Source organism: Channa argus, chromosome 1 (genome assembly GCF_033026475.1).
Source record: "Channa argus isolate prfri chromosome 1, Channa argus male v1.0, whole genome shotgun sequence".
Classification (NCBI taxonomy): domain Eukaryota; kingdom Metazoa; phylum Chordata; class Actinopteri; order Anabantiformes; family Channidae; genus Channa; species Channa argus.
Window position 1 is genome coordinate 47,592,151 of NC_090197.1, and position 19,839 is coordinate 47,611,989.

At 37.7% G+C, this 19,839-nt stretch overlaps 1 protein-coding gene across 4 annotated transcripts; it reads right to left on the minus strand.

Annotated features, from left to right (window-relative positions):
- Positions 1–57: 57 nt before the first annotated feature.
- nt5c2a (5'-nucleotidase, cytosolic IIa) lies at positions 58–19,040 on the minus strand. 4 transcript variants are annotated; one of them, XM_067528054.1, is made up of 19 exons: positions 18,959–19,040; positions 17,532–17,647; positions 13,288–13,326; positions 11,658–11,731; positions 9,157–9,274; positions 8,913–9,008; positions 8,061–8,152; positions 7,806–7,863; positions 7,511–7,604; positions 7,367–7,420; positions 7,147–7,230; positions 6,906–6,947; positions 6,622–6,729; positions 6,384–6,450; positions 5,796–5,966; positions 5,070–5,121; positions 4,455–4,515; positions 3,217–3,393; positions 58–3,138 (listed from the first exon to the last, which is right to left on the minus strand). In XM_067528054.1, the coding sequence occupies exons 2-19, from the start codon at positions 17,630–17,632 to the stop codon at positions 2,899–2,901; spliced, it is 1,728 nt and encodes a 575-aa protein (XP_067384155.1). In that variant the 5' UTR covers positions 17,633–17,647; positions 18,959–19,040; the 3' UTR covers positions 58–2,898. The 4 variants fall into 4 exon arrangements, with proteins under 4 accessions (XP_067384155.1, XP_067384165.1, XP_067384174.1 ...); XM_067528064.1 differs by lacking the exon at positions 13,288–13,326; XM_067528073.1 differs by lacking the exons at positions 13,288–13,326; positions 18,959–19,040 and adding an exon at positions 15,145–15,223.
- Between the last annotated feature and the right edge of the window lie 799 nt (positions 19,041–19,839).

The following is a 19,839-nucleotide window of genomic DNA, read 5'->3' on the forward strand; positions in this document are numbered from 1 at the left end:
TACTCAGATAAAATTGTATGGACAGAATATCTTAAAAAAAAACTATCAAAACTCAGCTACAGGATCGGATCATAAAGTTTATTACAAACATCAGAGATGACCATTGTTCAACATTCTTCATTACAAAGGCAATGAAAAGAAAAATACAGCCCATGCTTTAATTGTAGCTGAAAAAGGTTATTATTTGACACAGCATATGTGATTATCATAATCTATGCTAGCTTTCACAGAAGTTGACAGTAATGATTGTCATTAAAACATGCTCGGCAGTTCTAAAATAAAAACAAGTGAACTGTTTAATTTGTGCGTACTTCTCACTGTCCAGACAGACCTTTGTGTTTCAAGCAGCTGCAGAGTTGCTCAGTCCACCACTATTGCTGTCCTATTCAAATAGCTCAACAACTGATGTACAGCAGGGCTGAAAAAGGTCAAATAATATTCAGAGGTGAACAGTAGGACAACTTTAACAGATCAGCATCTAGTAAAGAAAAAAAATTCAGCTCTAATGTCCAAACTAATTAATTCAGCAACTGCATATGTGAGGCTGTAACAAAAACAGCAGAATCACACAATCTGAAAGAGGCCATGATTAACCTTCTGTGACTCAGATTATTCCAGTAGATACTGCTAAATCACAGGTGCTTTAAAATCAGGCAGGAACATAAAACAATTACAGTATAAATTATACAGTATAGTGAAACATACTTTTGCATTCTCAGCATGACAGTATCTGATGACAGTGCCTATAGTGCAGGCCCACCAGTGGCACAGCAGCAGTAAAGTTCCCTGTCACATCAAAGTGACACCATGTTTACAGCACAGACCTGCACCAATCAGCAACAATATTAACACTGGTGGTCATATTATGAAATGAAGGACAAGGGTCAGACAGTATGCAGCTGCACAGCCCCATACAGAGTAAAATGTGATACAGTGTGTACAGAGGTGGTAAAAGTACAGAAACTCAATGCAGGGAAAAATGGAAATGTTTTGGTCTGTAAAATTCTCCACAACAAATCCTATCTTGAAATATTTTAATTATGTATAAGTACTAAGCAGATTATCTACATTTTACGTAAAGTACAAAAGTGCTTCACTAAGAATACTGATTATGGTAATTACAACAAAACATGTACAGTAATTACTAAAAGAATTAGAGTCAAAGATCACTGTTGGTAAATGTGGACCTGATTTTAACCACTGTATATGCTGACAGGTAACTAATCCTTAATGATATGTCAACTATAATTAGCTCATTATATTGTTTGAAATTGTATTATATTATTGATGTTAAAACCACCAAGTGGTGTTAATGTTGTCCCTGACTGGTGTATACACCCGCACCTGTGTATGGAAGACCATTACTGCCAGGTAATATGGATATACATAAATAAGACAAGTAAAAACCTAATGCTACGGCACTAAACTTTATTCTTTTAGTAGAAAAACGCTCCATGATATGAACCATCTGCTAAAGCTAGTTTAATTCCAAAAATCTGCATATTGAAGCTTTGAGACAAACCCCCCCCCCCCCAAAAAAAAACGCCTCATTGATCATACAAATGATAGTGGACATGAGGCAAAACTAAACTTGGAATTTTGGATATTTTGAAATACTGACTCAACATTTTGCACTAATCAATAATTCCTAATTACAATTAGGACAGGTGAACAGTTTGAAAAACTGATTCAAACTTTGAAATTGACACGATAAAAACTTAATTAGAAACCAAATGATCAATTACATAGTGGTTGTACATATTGACTAACTCACACTTAACACAAAATTCACTTGAGTGCATTTTTGACGTCTGGACTGAAGTGTAGGGGAGTGATACGTTACAGCACCAACTGTGCAATAACTAAGTTACTTCTGCTGAAATACATTTTCTTATAAGAAATGGGGTCCTGCTTAACAACGAGAAGTGAACTTAAGTAACTCATGGGTTAAGTAAATAAAGCTGACTGTGAGCATATGATATGTTTCCGGTTAACTTCCCCTCACCCCAGCAGAAAAAACTCTTCTGCAGCTTTATGGCTGAGTCTCATTTTAGCAGCTCAGTTTAGTTCCTATGTTTTACAGAATTCTAAAAACTAAAACAAACAAACAAACAAACAAACAAAAAAAACATAATAACATAAGAATATAAGAAAGAACTGAGGCAAGTGGATGATAACACAAGACGGTCCAAACGTTTTAGTACTGCACTGCTGTTTAAGACCACTGTCTTTCTCTTCTGTTGAATTCTAACTAAATTGATGTATTGAGGTGCTGAAACACCTCAACAAATCATGACATCTTTACATCTGGCCAATATTCTTTCAAAATATGGTCCCAAAAATCACGTGCGACTTATGCGGCCGTTTCTGTCTCATCTGTGTTAAGAGTTTTACTTTGGGTTTCACTCTTTGCCTCAGTGTTCTGTAGGTTTGACAGTTAGAGAGGTGGTGCAGGAGGAAGCAGGAGGCCTGTGAACTGTTTTGTATAGTTGAAGAAAGCCAGCCAGCTCCTGAGAAAATGAAGGGAGCTCAAACAAAAGCAGTAAACCCTCAGTGCCACCTCAGTAAGGAAGTTAATGTCTTTTACTCTCTCATTGCCTGGATCATCTGATACTGATATGTATCTAGAACTCTAAACTCACTTTATAATTCTTATTTACCTGTAAACAGGTATAGGAAAGTAGCATAACCACTTGTATCTACAGTTGTCCCCATCATGTACAAGAATGGTGTAGCTGCATTTCTGAATGTACAGTGGATCAACACATCGGGTGCTACACCTGCTGATATTAACCACAGAGAAAAAAAAAATCATTTTAGATATTAAACAGCATAACCTTTGATTTGAGAGAGGGAGAAAGAGAGAGAGAGCAAATTGTTTGCTTTATCTCCCTGCATTTACTCTTCCTCTTCCTCCTCCTCCTCCTCATCATCATCCTCATCATGGCAGTGGGTGATCTCCTGTGGAGCCTGAGGGAAGAATTGGGGGGGCTGGATCTCGCTGATAGAGCGGGTCAGCTGGTGCCGTTTGGACTCCATTTCCTTGAAGTCGAGGTCATGGCGGTTTCGCGTGGCCAGTGGAGACTCTGTGTCGATGATGGTGATGTGAGTGTGCTCCACTGTCGACTCGTGCGGCATCTGGGAGATAACAACATTTGAATGTACTGCTGGAAATCACTAACAGATACAGTGCAGGTGACAGAGGACGTGTCTTACTAGAACATGTGCAGCTCGGAACAGATAGCTGAAGGGGTAATAGAGCAGATTGATAAAAGAGGCAGCATACAGGTCTGCGTAGCGCATCACTTGGGAGGCAAACAGCGTTTGACGCGAGCCACTGCGAAACAGGCTTCCCATCATGCCGTAGCACATGTCCATGTCATGTGTCACTTTCTGGAGAAGACATGGAAAGAACACAGTGAGAACAATTCATATGCTGTGACAGGATAATCTCTGACCTTGTTTAGACTTGGTTTTTAAATGCTTTTCAAGCGATTGGATCAAAGCAGACAGCAAAGACGTTCAACTCTAAACATTTGTCTCTGAGGTGTCCAGCAGATTCTGTTACTGCTATATCACTTCCACTAACGTGTCAGTCAGTCAGTACACTCAGTTCATCGATATGCCAATGGCTGCACCTAGCTGGCTGCAAGTAGCTTGTAATGTCTGACATGCTCTCAAAAAACTAACCACCATGTCTTGCAATAAGAATATGTTTTCCTAAAATGAGGATGTTTACACTTTGTGGTTAGATGTGTCCCATAAGTGTTCTAGACCCCCTTGGCCAACGGTTTGGTAAATCGGATCACATTCTGTCTTGATGGTTTACTTTAACACTGTCCACATGAGATCTGATCACTTCAGATGCATTTTAAAACTAAGCGTAAATCGGTTCAGTGATATACGCTTCAACTGTCAGTAGTTTTAATGTTGTGTCTGATGGTGTACAACTAGCCACAAAGGAAATAATAAAGCTGAACAAGCTGAACACTACTTTTAGTGTTGCATCATGGGATACTTTCACTGCACTATATTGTGGATAGATTTACATACTCAACACTCAGACACTACTACAAAATGGCGAACACACTTAATACTGCACTACAAAGTGAGTAGGGGATGATTTTGGACACAGCCAAACAACCATGTCCTGTTTACCTTGAAAATGGATGATGATGATACAGTGCTGTGTTTACCATTTGACAGCAACATGGACATTTGATAGTGTTCCTAGTCCTGAGTTTAAGTAATAGCACTGGGTTTTGAATGTTAAATGACAATTGTTAGAAAACACCACCAGGCACAATAAAAGCTCTTCTATAGACATTTTTTGCATATCATTCGATGGCACATGTGAGCAAAGAAAATATCAAATAGTACGGTAGCACTAATGGAAATATTAGGAATTTCACTTTAATAGAATGAACAAATGTGTGTGTCAGAGAAAGTTGTACCTTAATCCGTCGTTGCAGGGAGCTGATGTCTGGCCTCTCATTGCTGCTACTGTCCAGATGCCTAAGGACAAAATAAGTTTACAGTGAGTGGGGTCTGTGATTAAGTTGGATTTAAAATATTTTCCATATCAACTATATGCTTTACAAGCTCTGCATGGCTAAATGACATGCAGCCACTTCATTCAAATGAAAGCAGTGCAGAAAGTGTAGGTTAGTCTCAGACCAACATGTGGAATAATTGGAATATAAGAGTAAATAATGGGGGCAAATAAATAAAGAAATTATGTAGAATTAGATAATGAAACCCCATTTGATGAAAGTGACAAGTACACATCAATATGGTTCAATAAACTCTTCTGATGTACTAAAGTTGTTTATGCAGTTTATGACTTAAACCTTTGTATGTCAGGCTGTAAATGATACACATACATGGCAACCTGAATCTCTACATAGCATGCACAGGCTAACTTGACATCATTTAGTGTTTTCTAACACTTTATGTTAGGAACGACTTTTTGTAGCTTCTACCACTAACACACATCGATTTCCAAATGCATTATGAAACAACAAATTGTAAGACACAACACAAAGCTGCCATAACAAAAGGGAACTCACTTGTAAAGTTCGGCCAGGAAGCAGTCCAGAGACTGAAGTTCCTCAAATATTGCTTTAAAAAAATAATAAAACAAGTAAAATAAAATAAAAATGGTTTGTATCTTTTGCTAGTGAGTTTGACATCTTATAGTATTCTATACTGCTATACTGCGGCTGTTCTTTACAGTGCTAAAAGCAAAAATAAAAATGTGGAAGATAACAATTTGTTTTTTTTCTAATTAACAGTTTAATTAAAACTGTGGAGTTTTGGCAAATATTCTGATTCCTTTTAGAAAGAATCCTAGTGGTTCAACAAATATTCTGATCCCTTCTAGGAAGAAGCATGGTGGTTCCAGACTTCTTTATAGAGACCACTGAGGCCACTGTACAGCTTTAGAAATGGTCTTATACCTTTTGTCAGACCTGTGCCTCACTAGAAAATGTTATTGTGGAGGTCTACAGGGAGTTTTTCTTTATGACTTTGACTCATGATTTCTTTGTGACACTCTGTGCGAATTGTGGAAGCCTACATGCACAGGTGTGTGTTTTACTAAAGTACGGCCAATCTATTCAGTTTACCAAAGGGTCTAAACTCATCTCAATAAAAAGTATCTTTTGCAGTGCCCCTCAAAGAAATACTTTGGTTAATGGGAGATTTTAGATTTATGTTTTTGAATACATAATTTAATTTATAGCATTAAAAAGGGGTCTAAATACATATATGTGCATGCATGTGTCCAGTCTCACAGCTTTTGTCAGTCCACACATGCAACTCCTGGGCCAGCTCAGGTATCACTAGGAAAGTCCTCCAGCCTTGACGCTTCTTAGATTTGAGAATGTCACCAAAAATGTGGTCTCCAATGTAGATGATGTCTTTTCCTTTAGCCCCCAAAAGATCACACACAATGTCTGAGGAACCTGTAAAAATATGTACATTATGGCTACTTTTATCCACTTCAAAAATATTAAAAAACAAACATCCACAGCACATCATCAAAATAAAAGTGCACAATGCGATACACCCCTACAGATTTGGCAATGTAATGAGAACAAAGTGTCTGACTTTTTGTATTTCTCACATGACCAGAACTGCAAATTAGAGTTAGTCTAGTTTGACAATCCTAATGTAAAGACATCTTTAGTTATTTTCTGGCATTAGGACCTTAAAATACATATTAAATCAGTTGAATAACTTGTAATGTAGATCACAGTTGCATCACAATCATTACAATTAAAAAAAAGTAGGTGGCTGTTTGTATTAATAATCCATTTCTTAATAATAAATGAAATAATAAATAAAATCAAACAAGCTCTCTTAAGAAGGTTCTTATTTACCTCCAGAGTAAACAATGCCATGCTGAAGAGGTCCAGTGTATGTGCCAATCTTCAACCGACCTGTAGTCTGAAAGTAACCAACACACAGCAAGAATGTTGTAACACTTTCTTAAGTACTACGTATACTTGAAATAACTGCACACATTTACTGTATAATGATGGCACTGGTGGTACTAATGGTATAGTATACAGGTGGTATGGTATTTTGACCACGAAGCCTTTCATTGTACATACTCACAGTGTCGACCTGCCGCAGCACAGTTCCCTCTCCAAAGAACACAGGCTTCCGGGCATCCACCAGGATCAAGTCAAAGTAGGACTGCCAGGGCCGGTGAGGTGTTCCTGGCTGCAAAAAGCCCAAACACAACCATACACACATTTAATAATTCATTGGTTTCTATTGGTTGTACTATGCAGTATGATGTCTGATAACATTTGTTGTTTCCCATTTTTCACTCTTGAACACACAACTAACCACACCTGATCTGTCCAGATTCTTAGTTACTAAATCAATAGTGTTACCTTTGGTCCGTGAGGAAAGTCAAACAGGTAGGTCATAATTTTCTGTAAGAAGTCAGGAGAGGTATTTTAATCACAGAGAAGAAACAGCCTATCCTCCATCATAAGCGTAATACATCAGTCAACTACCATACATGCTGAATTAATAAGTTTTAATAATTATATAATATAATAATAGTAAATGGTGATTTTTTTTTTTTTTTAATAGAAAGAAGATAGTAAATTACCATGTATGACATCTCACCTCTGTGTATTTGTAATCACTGTTGGTGGCCAGAAATACTTTGGCTACTTCATTCATGCGACTGAGCAGGAGAGGCAGCTTTGGCTTGGGCGAAACAGCACAACAATCATAAGTAACACAGACAAACTGATGAAATAATACTAAGCTAAATGTCTTGTAATATACTCTTCCCCACCCCAATTATAAAGGAAAAGTACAGGTTAGTATATTGTGTACTTACATCCTTTACCACATACTTCTCCAGGTTTTCAACTGTTTTTTCCTTTAAAGACCCCTGTAGAAAACAACAGTGGACTAGTTATGAACTGACCACTGACTGCAGTTGCCTCGACAAAGGTTTAGCATGAAATGAAAATCATTTTACCTTAAAATGAACCCAGTCTACAGCATCTCGGACATCCTGGAACATGCTCTTGTAGGACATGAATAGGTCACCATCTTTGAAGCCAGTCTCACAACTACAGAAACCATCAAAATCTTATTAGATGTTATATATATTATAGTCTGAAATATATTATATTTTTATAGATTTAGGAGACGCACATTATTAATCACTTTACAGGCTACTGTAATTCAGAAGGTTTCATCAAATTCTAGCCAACTTCACTTTCTATAGACAGACAGACAGTGTTCTCTATTCAACAATGAGGATGCTATACCTTGAGTATCGGGAGCAGTTACTGAAGAAATCAACAAGGCAAGCAAACAGGTATGTTTCTGAAAAACACAATGAGACTGTAGTGACTGTAGTGACAATAAAACAAGCAGCCTCTCCCGGATTTTGTGGCCCAAAGTGCCTAATTTTGTGACATCTTTTCCAAGAAAATATAACGCATGTTGAGAGCCATGGGCAGATGTGATGATTCACATTTGTTTTGATTGAGACAATTAGTTATGTTGCTGTGTTTACTTACCAGGCAGGTTGAAAAGTGTGTTGAGTATGTAAAAGCGATCTGTGTCTCCACGCTGGATAAATTTGTTGGGGTACATCTCTCTGATGTCAGGTCTGTACAAGGGTAAGTAAAGATACACACAGGAGGAGGACAAGTGGTGAGTTGAAATTGTACTTTCTATGTTAAATATCTCAATATTAATTGGCGGAATAAGTGTTTTATAATAAGTGTCTATAGGATGGACTTCTATTACCTCTGCAACACATAATTATTGTTTTTGTTTTTTTTGTTGTTCTTTCGGCTTATCCCATGAGTTCAGGGTCGCCACAGCGAATCTTTGTCTGCATAATTTCCTGGAACAATTTCCTGACGCAAACCTCCCCAAATTTTACCGGGCTTGGACCGGGACTGCACAGCTGGGGATGGGAATGGGCTTATAGGAGTTCAGTGTCTTGCCCAGAGACACTTCGACATTTAGCTGGGACGGGGGATGGAACCACTGACCCTGTGGCCCGTGGACGACTGCCTTAGCAGCTGAGCTACATCTGCCCTAATCATTGTATTTGTATTGTATTTCTTATAATATTGATGACAAGTCCTGCAACTTGCAACTGAGCTACATCTGCCCTAATCATTGTATTTGTATTGTATTTCTTATAATATTGATGACAAGTCCTGCAACTTGCAACACTCCCATCAGCTTCAGCTAGACTTAGTGCTGCTAATATGGCTGTAGATGCTTAGACGTATTTATGATTAATTTAAAGAACGTGTTTAAGTGGGATAGAGGAAGGGTCTAATTATTTCAATAAGTGTCTAGTTCCTTAAAGTGATGGACTACATAGACAGCTCAGTAGGAGTAATGGACCTTACCCTCTTAAGAAGTTGAATCCGTGCACACACACCAGGATGTTTCCATAAGCATCTACTTTGAGCAGGTTGCCATACATTGTGTCAAACACCAGACCTCTGAGATGAACCAAAACCAATGAGTGAGGACAGGAAATCAGAGACAGATATTGAAAGAAAACCTGATAGCTAAAATTACTTGTACTGGCATTCCAATATCAGGTTAGTATAAAAAATATTTCAAAAAGGAAGATCTCTGTGAACAAGCCTGGTGGGAAAGGTGGGGTCATAGACAAAGTTGAGCAGCTCTTGTGGATATCCAATGGACACCAGGCGCTCCACTGTCAGATCAAAGCCCAGAGATTCATACTCTGGAGATTTATAGACTGTACAGACAGACAAGGGGACAGGTTCAGTCAATCATTCTGATGAAAGCAGGGCACTAAAAACACAATAAGAATGCTACACAGAGTTGATTTGACATGATATTAACTGGATTATGAAGCATGCTTTTTATTTACTACATACTGTCCTTAAGCAATATGTACTGTATCATTTCTAACTTCCAGGTCTGTTTAGAAACTAGTTGTTGTAGCACATGCTTTAAAACCAGACAAAGTGATACATTTAAATACAGAATGAAGAGTGTTAGTGTTTTGACCACAAACTTGAACAGAGGCAAACATTACTTAATGTTTTTCACACTGGTGTATGCTCAGAATGACTTAGTTGTGGATTAGTTTTGCACTGATGGTGATCTTATTCTATGAGTAGCTGCAGTGAGTTTTACTGTACTGTAATCCTGGTCTATTTTTTTTGCTGTTAATGACCTGTTGTATTTCATATGTGGTTAACATACAGTCCCCTAAAAAACTAGAGACATTTGGGTTAAAGATCAGAAGATGGATTTTGGTGGAGGTAGTTCCATGAATCGGGCCCACATAGCTGCTTTTGGAACAGGCTCAATACTTTATATAGGCAGAATGAATTTATAAGGTTTATGTTTGTTTTTTCAATAAAAGTGGAAGATAGAAGAAGATGGTAAAGAAGATGAGGAACAGAAGAAGATGGTAAAGAGGATAAGGAACATAATGATGAAGAAGGAAAAGACCTTAAAGAATATACAAATATAGGACGAGCCGCAGCCTGTTGCAGTTGCTCTCCTTTTCTTTTTATTTATTCTTCCTTTTTCATATTTTTAGTGTAGTATTTTAGTATAGTAAAGTTTGATGAGTAAAGCTTATCCGTTCTGATCATGCGGTTTGACTGAGATTTTATCTTTGTCTTTATCATCGCGGAACAGCTTTCTGCTTCAATAATCAGCTGTAGCTGGAGCCGGCTCATTTGTTTACAGTCGGGAACAGCTGATCGAGCTGCAGCAGACCTGGACTGTGAATTAAAATTTCGTTCTGACTTTAAACATACAAGACAAAATGAGGATGAGCGAGAGATGACAGAGTTGGTAAAAAGCGGAGGGGTGGAAAAGAAAAAAGGCGAGTGAGGGTGAGAAGATTCAAGCCCCCCATCTCTCCACAACCTGATCAATCTCCTAACTGTGTACAAGCCCCTGGTTCAAAGGAGGAGGGTTGGTTCTCTTATGGGGGAGGAGCTGGACCCTCTATGTTTTGGCTGAGAGGCGAATGTTGTCCAAACTCTTCTCAATTCTGGACTCCACTGCATGCTGGTTGCACAGAGGAGCACTTTTTAGATTGTTTACAGTAAAGTGCTCCACGCCACAGGAGATGTTTTCTCCCAGTGCCCTTTATGGGCAGCTTTATACAGTTTAACTCATCCCCAAATGGACAATTGTTTTTATTTCATTTATTTTTAAATGAATAATAAATTGGTTTGTTCTTATTTATTGATCAGTAGTTTGTATTTTACTGTCTCGGTTTGGTGGATGTTCTTTTCCTTTCATGCGGAGAGCAGCTTTAACAAGGAAACAATTTCCCTGTGATCAATAAAGTTGTTGAATCTTAAATCTTAACATAGTTGAACATGTTTTTCACCTGCTAAAGAAGAGATTAAAGAGAAAATTCCCACAACAAAAGTAACCTGAAGAAGACTGCCCTAAAAGTTTGGTAAATTATATTATCAAATTATTTGGTGATGACAGTGAGTTACAGGCTTGATTGTAAATTATTAGGTTTTATTTATTAAAATGTACTTTAAAACCGGTTAGATTTAAAATTTGGGTAATCGGAAGCAAAAGGTCCTATCTTCTATGTTGTTTACAAGATTAAAGTGTAAAGACCATCAAATAAAAACTGAAATTCTAACGTTCTGTCTCATATTCATCTTATGATCTTTAATCCAAATAACTTCAGTGTGAAGACAAATCTAATAAATTGGCCTTACTGTTTCATACTTGTGAAAGGGACTGTATATATTACACGTTTGAAGACGAAGTAAACTCTTGTCAACACCCGTCTCCTTCCCTCGTGGTGTGTGGGTTTACATTCTTGACTGCTTTTAGGACAGGAATCTGGACACACAGGTGGATGGCAGCAGCTTGGGTTACACTGGTTGCAGTGGACTAAGCTGAGGTCTCTTGCGCAAGATAACTCTTAACTATGATGCCATTTTGAAATAAGGGAAAAGCCTTGGTTGTTCAGAAGTCGTTAGTTTTTAGTTAATTTTATTTTTATTAGCTATTGTTGTGCATTTGTTATGTTTGGAAGAATGTCTGGGCTAAACAGCTTGCAGCCACAGCAGTTTGACCTCAGTGTTTTGTCTAGGCTAATGCTAAAGGCCTAAAACTGCACTTACCTGCCAGAGTATAATCCATGTCAAAACCAAAACACTTGATCTTCTCCATGGCCAAGCTTCGATTGACAAACACTCTGGAGGGGGAGATCAGTGTATGGTCAAGTTGTGCTCCAATGCTTAGACTTCCTACAACACACCTCATATTCATACTGAAAGTTTATAAATCATTCTGGTAGAAATTTCCTGTGTAACATTTTTAAGTATTAGTATGAGCTAGAGCTACATGACAAAAGCAGTATTTTATCAGTGTCACTGAGCAACACTTCATATTGCTGTACGGCAGCTTGTGTTTAAGTCACTTACAAAAACTGAACACCACCAACAGACATGCTCATTTTATTATAAGTTCTTCTGAAGCACAAACCTCTCCGGCCAGAAAACAGAAAATTAACTCAAACAAATATAAAGGAATCAGAATGTACTGTACCACAAAATCACATCTTTATCTAATAAACTCAATTAACTACTTAATAGCTAAAACTAAAACAAAGCTAAACTAATGTAGCCAAATCCAACAGTCCCACAATAAATCCTCCATTTATCAATTATTTATTTAATTTATTGTTTATATAACATGAACAATACAAAATGCATTTATTGTAATGCATATAGATCACCTGTAATACATAGTAGGTGAAATCTGAAGAAATACTAGAGACACATAATCTAAAAGACTAAATAAAAACAGAAAAATTAAAGGTATATTATTAATCTATTTTAAGTTTATGTTGATTCAACTTTTTACTGTATGCCATTCAGAGAGGTGTTTATTATTTATATCAATGTTATATAATTTTCAATAGGTTAGACACATTTGTGTCAGTTATCTGAAATCTTAGTTTTATATCAATAAATCTTTAGTTTAATCATTAAGAGAACAAAATTAATTCAGATTATAATTACACTAACTGAAAAAAATAGAAATCGTCACATTAGAGCTAAATAAATGGATCAATTTGTCAAAAACAGTTATTTTCTGTTGATTAATTAATCAAATAAAAAAGTTTTTGTTTTGGTTGTGCACATGATAGCTTGAAAAATCACTTATACAGTTTAAGCCTATAGAGACCCTGCACAAAGCCTGAAGCAACAAAAGGACTCCAGCGATGTACACATTCCATGTTTTAATTTTCATATTTCCTAAATGTTCAGAGAATCGCTGCTCAACAGCAAAACTTTCAGTCTGAGAGCAAATAATAAAAATCACAAATGTTTTCCTAACTGCACCTCCTCTGTGACATGGCTGACTGTGTCTATGCATAAATACAGATTATATAGTGTTAACATCTGTGATTCTGCTCAGACTGTACACTGGCCTCGAGTTTCCTTTCAGATTGCTTGAGAGATGACAGAGTGACAGTAACAGATGGAGATTAAAGAAAAGATGCAGGTACGAGGGAAATGCAAGGAGGAGCTCATACGAAAAAAACAAAACAAAAAACAAAAACAAAATCAAAGTTACCACCGGCTGTTTCCTCCACATGGAAAAACCCCAACTCACTCTTAGTGTCAATATGGATGGAGTTCCATGAGAGTTGGATGGAGAATCAAGTCACATCATGGACATCAAAACCAAAGAGTCATTTAGTCAGTAGCTGCAGTTGGTTTCAACATCAAAAGAGTTGCATACCTCATTGCAGGATGGTTTTGAGCCAGATCCCTTGGAAAGCTTTGTAATAGAGAATACATGTAGTATTACCACTAAACTCATGGCTACTGCACTTAGCACTCAAGGTGTTTTACACAGCTCTGGTGTAATAAGCTGTACTGAAACTCAGTAGGCAGTTATAACCCCCAAAAAAGTAACACCGTCCTCCATTACTTGCTACATTACTTAAAGTCTAACACAAACACAAATCAACACATCTGACATTTCAAGGCTGCTTTTTCTATAGCTTCATGGGACCAGAGACCTGGGCCACAAAGCAAGATCAGTGGGTTATCCAGCTAACGTTGGTCTTGGCTCGGGTTTATAGCACCACAAAGCTGGCTCACTTTTGATCTGGCTACAGTGTCATGTAACATGCTGGATGGCTCACCTGCTCCAGAACATGTTTACTTCCCAGGATCAAATCAAAACTTGTCTGACCACTGACCAATCACATCCCATCATAAAGTGACAAAGAGGTATAGATGTTATTGACCAATCAACACATTTGTGAATCACGCAGGTTTTAAAATCGTGTCTAACAAACTGAGGAACAGTTTATCTTTAGCTAAATGATGATGATTTAGTGCTGTAACTTAAATAAAGATTTAAAGTCAAAGAAGGAGAGGAGGAAGGTGTGTTTGTTTGTGGGTAGAGAGAAGAGGAAAGCCAGAAGTATTAGACTGACAGCAGAGACTTTGTTGGGACTATGACAGGAAAGGCTAGAGAGTTGGTCCACATGATGCATGAGGGGAAGGAAGGTGGATATACTGTGTGTCCAGGAGACCATATGGACAGATAGCAAAGCTCGAAGCTCAGGGGAAGGGTTCAAGTTGTCTTACCATGGGTCAGATAAGAAGGTGTAGGAATAATCCTAAAACAGGAGTTTGTGAGGAATGTTTTGGAGACGAAAAGAGTATCAGACAGATTGATGAGTCTGAAGCTGGAAATTCAAGGCGTGATGTTCAATGTTGTTAGTGGTTATGACCCACAGGTAGGATGCGAGTTAGAAGAGAAGGATAAATTCTGGAGTGAGTTAAATAAAGTCATGCAGAGCATCGCCAGAGGGGATTGGTGCAGATGGACAATGGACATGCTGGTGAAGGGAACCAAGGTGATTTGGTCGTCAGAAGAGGAACGCAGAAGGACAGATGGTGGCAGACTTTGCAATAAGGATGTTAATGGCTGTAGTGAATACAGCAGTTGATCCTGATGACATACCTGTGGAGGTATAGTGTTGGCAGAGGCGGAAGTTGAGTTTCTGACTAATTTGTTTAACAAGATCTTGAAGAGTAAGAGGATGCCTGAGTAATGGAGGAGAAGTGTACTGGTGCCGATTTTTAAGAACAAGCGAGATATGCAGAGCTGTGGCAATTATAGAGGAATAAAGCTGATGAAGAAAACAATGAAGTTGTGGGAAAGAGTAATGGAAGCTGGAGGTGAGCATTTGTGAGCACCAATAGGGTTTCATGCCTAGAAAGAGTACAGGAGATGCAGCCTTTGCTTTAAGGATGTTAGTGAAGAAGTACAGAGAAGGTCATAGGGAGTAGCATTGTGTCTTTGTAGATTTAGATAAGATGTATGACAGGGCGGCGAGGGAGGAGCGGTGGTATTGTATGACGAAGTCTGGAGTGGCAGTATGGTATGTTAGAGTGGTGCAGGGCATGTATGAAAGCTGTTAGACCGTGGCGAGGTGGGACAGAGGAGTTCAAGGTGAAGATAGGTCTGCATCAAGGATCAGCAGAGGAATGAAGGTTAGACGGACAGAATACATGTGCGTGAAGTGGAACAGTGAGGTTACAGAGACCAGAGGTAAAGACGGTGAAGGATTTTAAGTACTTAGGGTCAATGGTCCAGAGGAGAGATTGTGAATATATCAGTAGAAGGATGCTGAGGTTGGAGCTGCCAGGCACGAGGTCTAGAGTAAGACAAAAGAGGAGATTTAGGGATGTAGTGAAAGAGGTGGATGCAGAGGACAGGGTTAGATGGATTTGCTGTGGCAACTACTGAAACTTGAAAAAGATTACTTTACTACACACAATTCTTTGGCACTTATTCCATCACTGCAACTCCAAATAAGACCCAGTAATGTTACATTGGTAAATCTTCACTTAAATAACAAATGAATATTCATACAAGTAAGACAGCAGTACTTTATTTGATTGTTCTGGCAACTTCAACTGTTTTGCATAAATGTGCTTGTAGCTGCAGGAAAACTTAGGCTTTACAGAGCCAGTAGATAACATGCTTCATGGTACTGGTTATCCAGGACACCTGAAATTAGGCCCAGTAAAGCCAGATAACCCCAAGTTAGCTAGAGTAAGATATCACTTTAAAGCAGAGACACCTACTCTGCTGGTACAGAAGGAACTTCTGTCCTGTAAAACTATAAAAATGCTGTCTACATTGTCTTTTTAAGTTATTTTAAAATTTGAAATTCCTACCTAGACCTGTTTGAGTTAGTCTGCATTGTTGCTACACTCAAAAAATCAGATCAAATACACTTTAAGGCATTAGCATAAGCCCACTCCGGCTCAGTCCTACATTGACTGCATATAGAATGACACATTTTGCACACAGTGCAGCTGCAGCCACTACTTAGGGGAAGACACAGCGTAATGTGACTGACAGTGAATGTTGGGCCACAGCTCCAGCCAATCAGAGTAGATGGTCATACTATTTCATATTCTGAATTAGCTGATGGAGAACAGAGAGGATAGGGCCTGGAAAGATGAATTTGATTTTAATAATAATCCAAGATAATAAAAAAACATGTTATGTCAGTGTTTTTGGACATTTGGTGCTATTAAGATACATACACTAGTTTAATGCTTAACCTTAAATGCAAATAGCAATATAAGAAACATTTTTAATAACTTTAAACTTAATTCTGTTACTATACTAAACAGAATTGTCAATAGAGAGAAAATTGTACAGACAATTCGGGCTGCTCTGCCTTCTAGATTTCAGTCAGCAACTGACTTACACTTTCGTTTCCTGTTACAGAAGCATAACAAAAGCAGAAATATTAGGTTTTGTGGGCCTCAAGTTGTTCACCGTCTCTGCTGCAGTGATCTGAAGTGCAAAAGGATGTGCTCCAAATCCCAACTAGGACTAAGCTGGGGCCTTTACCATGAACCGAATCCAATGTATTTTACTCGGTTCATGTTGCTCAATTTGGGTTATCTATGAAGCCTGGATTTCCCTATATAGCAAAAGTGAAAGCGGTGCAGTATTTCATCAGATGCAACATAGCTAGTACCATGATACAATATGAAAATAAACAACAACGTCTACTTAGACTTTTTTTTAAATGTGGAAAAAGTTATTTGCTATGTAAACTGTAAACTATATGATCACATAATTAAAACGTTATCAAAATGCTGCAGAAAAACATAGAATATAATGTTTAAATAACTAACTGTAGACAAAGGACACATTTTAACAGATGGTCTGACTGGTATATGTATTTATGTTCATGAAAACTCTTAAAAGATAATTTTAATTTAATTCTTATTCTTGTTTTTTTTTGCTAATGACTATCGGTAGTGCCTTACTGGCCATTTTTACTGGGACCTCAGTAACTAATTTCACTCTATTCTCATTTAAGTGCAGAGTGGAATGACAATCAAAGCTCCTGTAGTTAGAACAACACATTAATTATCATCACAGGGTCTTCTTTTTCTGCAGTGAAGGAATAAGTGTAAATTAGTCATTAAGCAGTTATTTAGTGATAAACTCTCCCTCACTTTGTTCACAACAGTTTTAAAGAGTGACCCTTTGCAAGCCTGAAACATCAGATTTGGCTAATTCAAAAATACCCATGGCTCTTTAACTAAACCTGGACATTTCACAAACCACGCACACTGCTGATTTGCCAACACTTTAATGGATGACAGCCATTATAAAGGGAGGAGCCATATCTGATTTCATGTCAGCAGCAAACAAAAAAGATTAGTCTGCTACCTATGAGCAAAGTACTCAGTAAGTGAACATTTCTACTGTGAGTTTGTCTTAGAAATGTTCAAGATACAGTCCTGACCTAAATGTATGTGGCCTTGTTTTTAATCTTATTAGTGTATAGTATTTTCATGACTCCAGATATCTCATACTGACTGGACAGTACTTAAATGTCCACAAACTAGTAAACGGTCAACTGTAACCAATTAACCTTGTGTAAGAAACAGAAGGAGTGCTCTGTGTTATGGACTGTGATGACCACACACCTGTGATGGGCTTCACGTCGATATTTTTTCATGGCAACACCATCCATGTTGGCAGGCAGGTCCTCATAGTTCTGCAGATGGTCGCTCCATGAGGTCGTCATCTTGAACTGTTCAAACTGTTTGGGGGAATAGAGTAGCTCAGTAGACCCAGAGCAGATCTCTAGACGAATTCTTTCCACTAGTAGCGCTGGTGCGCTTGTTCTTCCATGCCACAGACAACAATGTCCAGGCCACTGTTGTCCAAAGACTTTTTTAAACACATCAGCCAGACACACTGGTCGACATAAATATTGTAGAAACCAATCACCATAAATCCACCTGAGATCTAACATATACACAGTTAACTGGCTATAAAAGGAGTGGGAAATGTCAGTTTAACGCATGTGGGGCAAAAAATTGTCAACCACACGTTTTGTAATGACGAAGCATTTACACGACAAAAATCCATATTTCATGTCGCTTTCAAGTTAACCAGTAAAACTTCTCTCAAGATAATGTTGCCCCAAAAGCAAATACAACACATTTAAGTTACAGTTTCAGGTAATTATGTAAATATGATTAACTAAGTAACATCTTAAACAACATAACAAACAAAAGTAGCATTAACAAAAACCCACATATTAGAACTAAGGTGCCTAATTGTTCCAGCACTCTTACATCACCAGAGGACGAAAACATAGGAACTTAGATCTGATCCAACTATTTGTTAGAATTCAGCTGTGTACACAGGTACCAAAACCTCTGTATTCAACACAATTAATTCTTGTTTCTCCTAATTTAGCAAAATTATATTTAAAACTAACACTTCATTAACATATAATAAGAGGCTTGTTATGATGGCTTTGTTACGAAGTTGCATTTACCTTATGTCACTTAACGGAGGCGCTCAAGCTTTTAACATATGTAACTTTAACGTTAAATGATTAGCATATTAAGAATGAGTTTAAGATGAAGCCTGGAGGTTTAACAAAAGGCTTTAATATTAACCGGCTGTCGTAAGTTGCAATAACACTACAACGCCAAAACACACAGCGTTGGCTTGACTTAACGTTAATACAGCAGAATTGTGGGGGCTAACGTTACTTTAAGATAACGTTAGCTCGTTTTCCTGTACGAGCGTACAAGTGTTCTAGTGTAATTTCAGATGTTCGAGCTCAAATTAGCATCTCAGTCAGTGAGCGACTCCGTTGTTTTCATCATCTTGCTGTAAAGACACACCTGTCGACCCCCAACGGTTAATTCTGCTAACAACTCCAATTTCACATAGCTGTTAACTCTACTCTATGGATACAAATCAATGTTGGAGGACATAAACATGTAGCAGTAGAGGATGTCGCCAGTTCCAAAAAAAATGAAATAAAACTGGTCGTTCAATAGTCATATAAAATAGAATAACGACACTGTGTCGACAAAGACTAAACACTCACCGTAACCGTTTTCGCTTGATGTTAATGTACGGAGCATGCGCAAATCGCTGTAGCGAAAGCCTTTCTTCTTTGGTGGTTTTTGGCAGCGTACACTCTACTTGACGTAATACTGCCCTCCGCAGGTGAGAAATGAACACTTTCAATGCAGAAACTGTTCATAAAAATAAAATACTTTTTTAGATTTGACCAAAGGCTTTAACAAAAAAACATAAAATTTCTACGTCTGACAAATATCGTATTAAACAGTTTCATTTCAGTTTTGTATATTCTATATTGTAGGAAAACTTGCTTAAAGGCCTCAAAATTGCCACACTCATACAACTCAGTGAGATGTTTTCTGTCTGCTTACATTAACATCACCCTTTCAGACAGAAAGGACTCCTTGAATATAATGTTGCAGAGAGCAATAACAATATTATCTTCCTCTTGACTCCTTTTCCTATTGTTTTTGCCACATCCTCAATGTTCTTTTTGTATTTCTTTCTCTATACTCCAGCAACTTCTACTCCTTACCTTTATTTTTGCAGTTTTACTTTATCGGCAGTCTTTCTCAATGTCTGTTTTTTTTTCTTAGTCTTAAGTCTTAAGTTCCACACCACCCTCCACTCTATGGGATTAGTTTAGTTTTACTATTAAATAATCGAAAATAAGCAAATTGAAAGTGAATACAAATAAATTTAAACAAAACAAAAATCACCTGATATAATGACTATTTTATGCAAAAGGCAACAGACAAAGATAATTGGATTCAAGAGATGATACATGGTGCTGAAGATCTCAGCTGCGTAGTCAGTTCCTTCATATGGATTACAACGAAAACTTTCCAACACATTCTCGGTGTGTGCCTTCACAATAAACATACTGATGGTGATGTTTGCAGA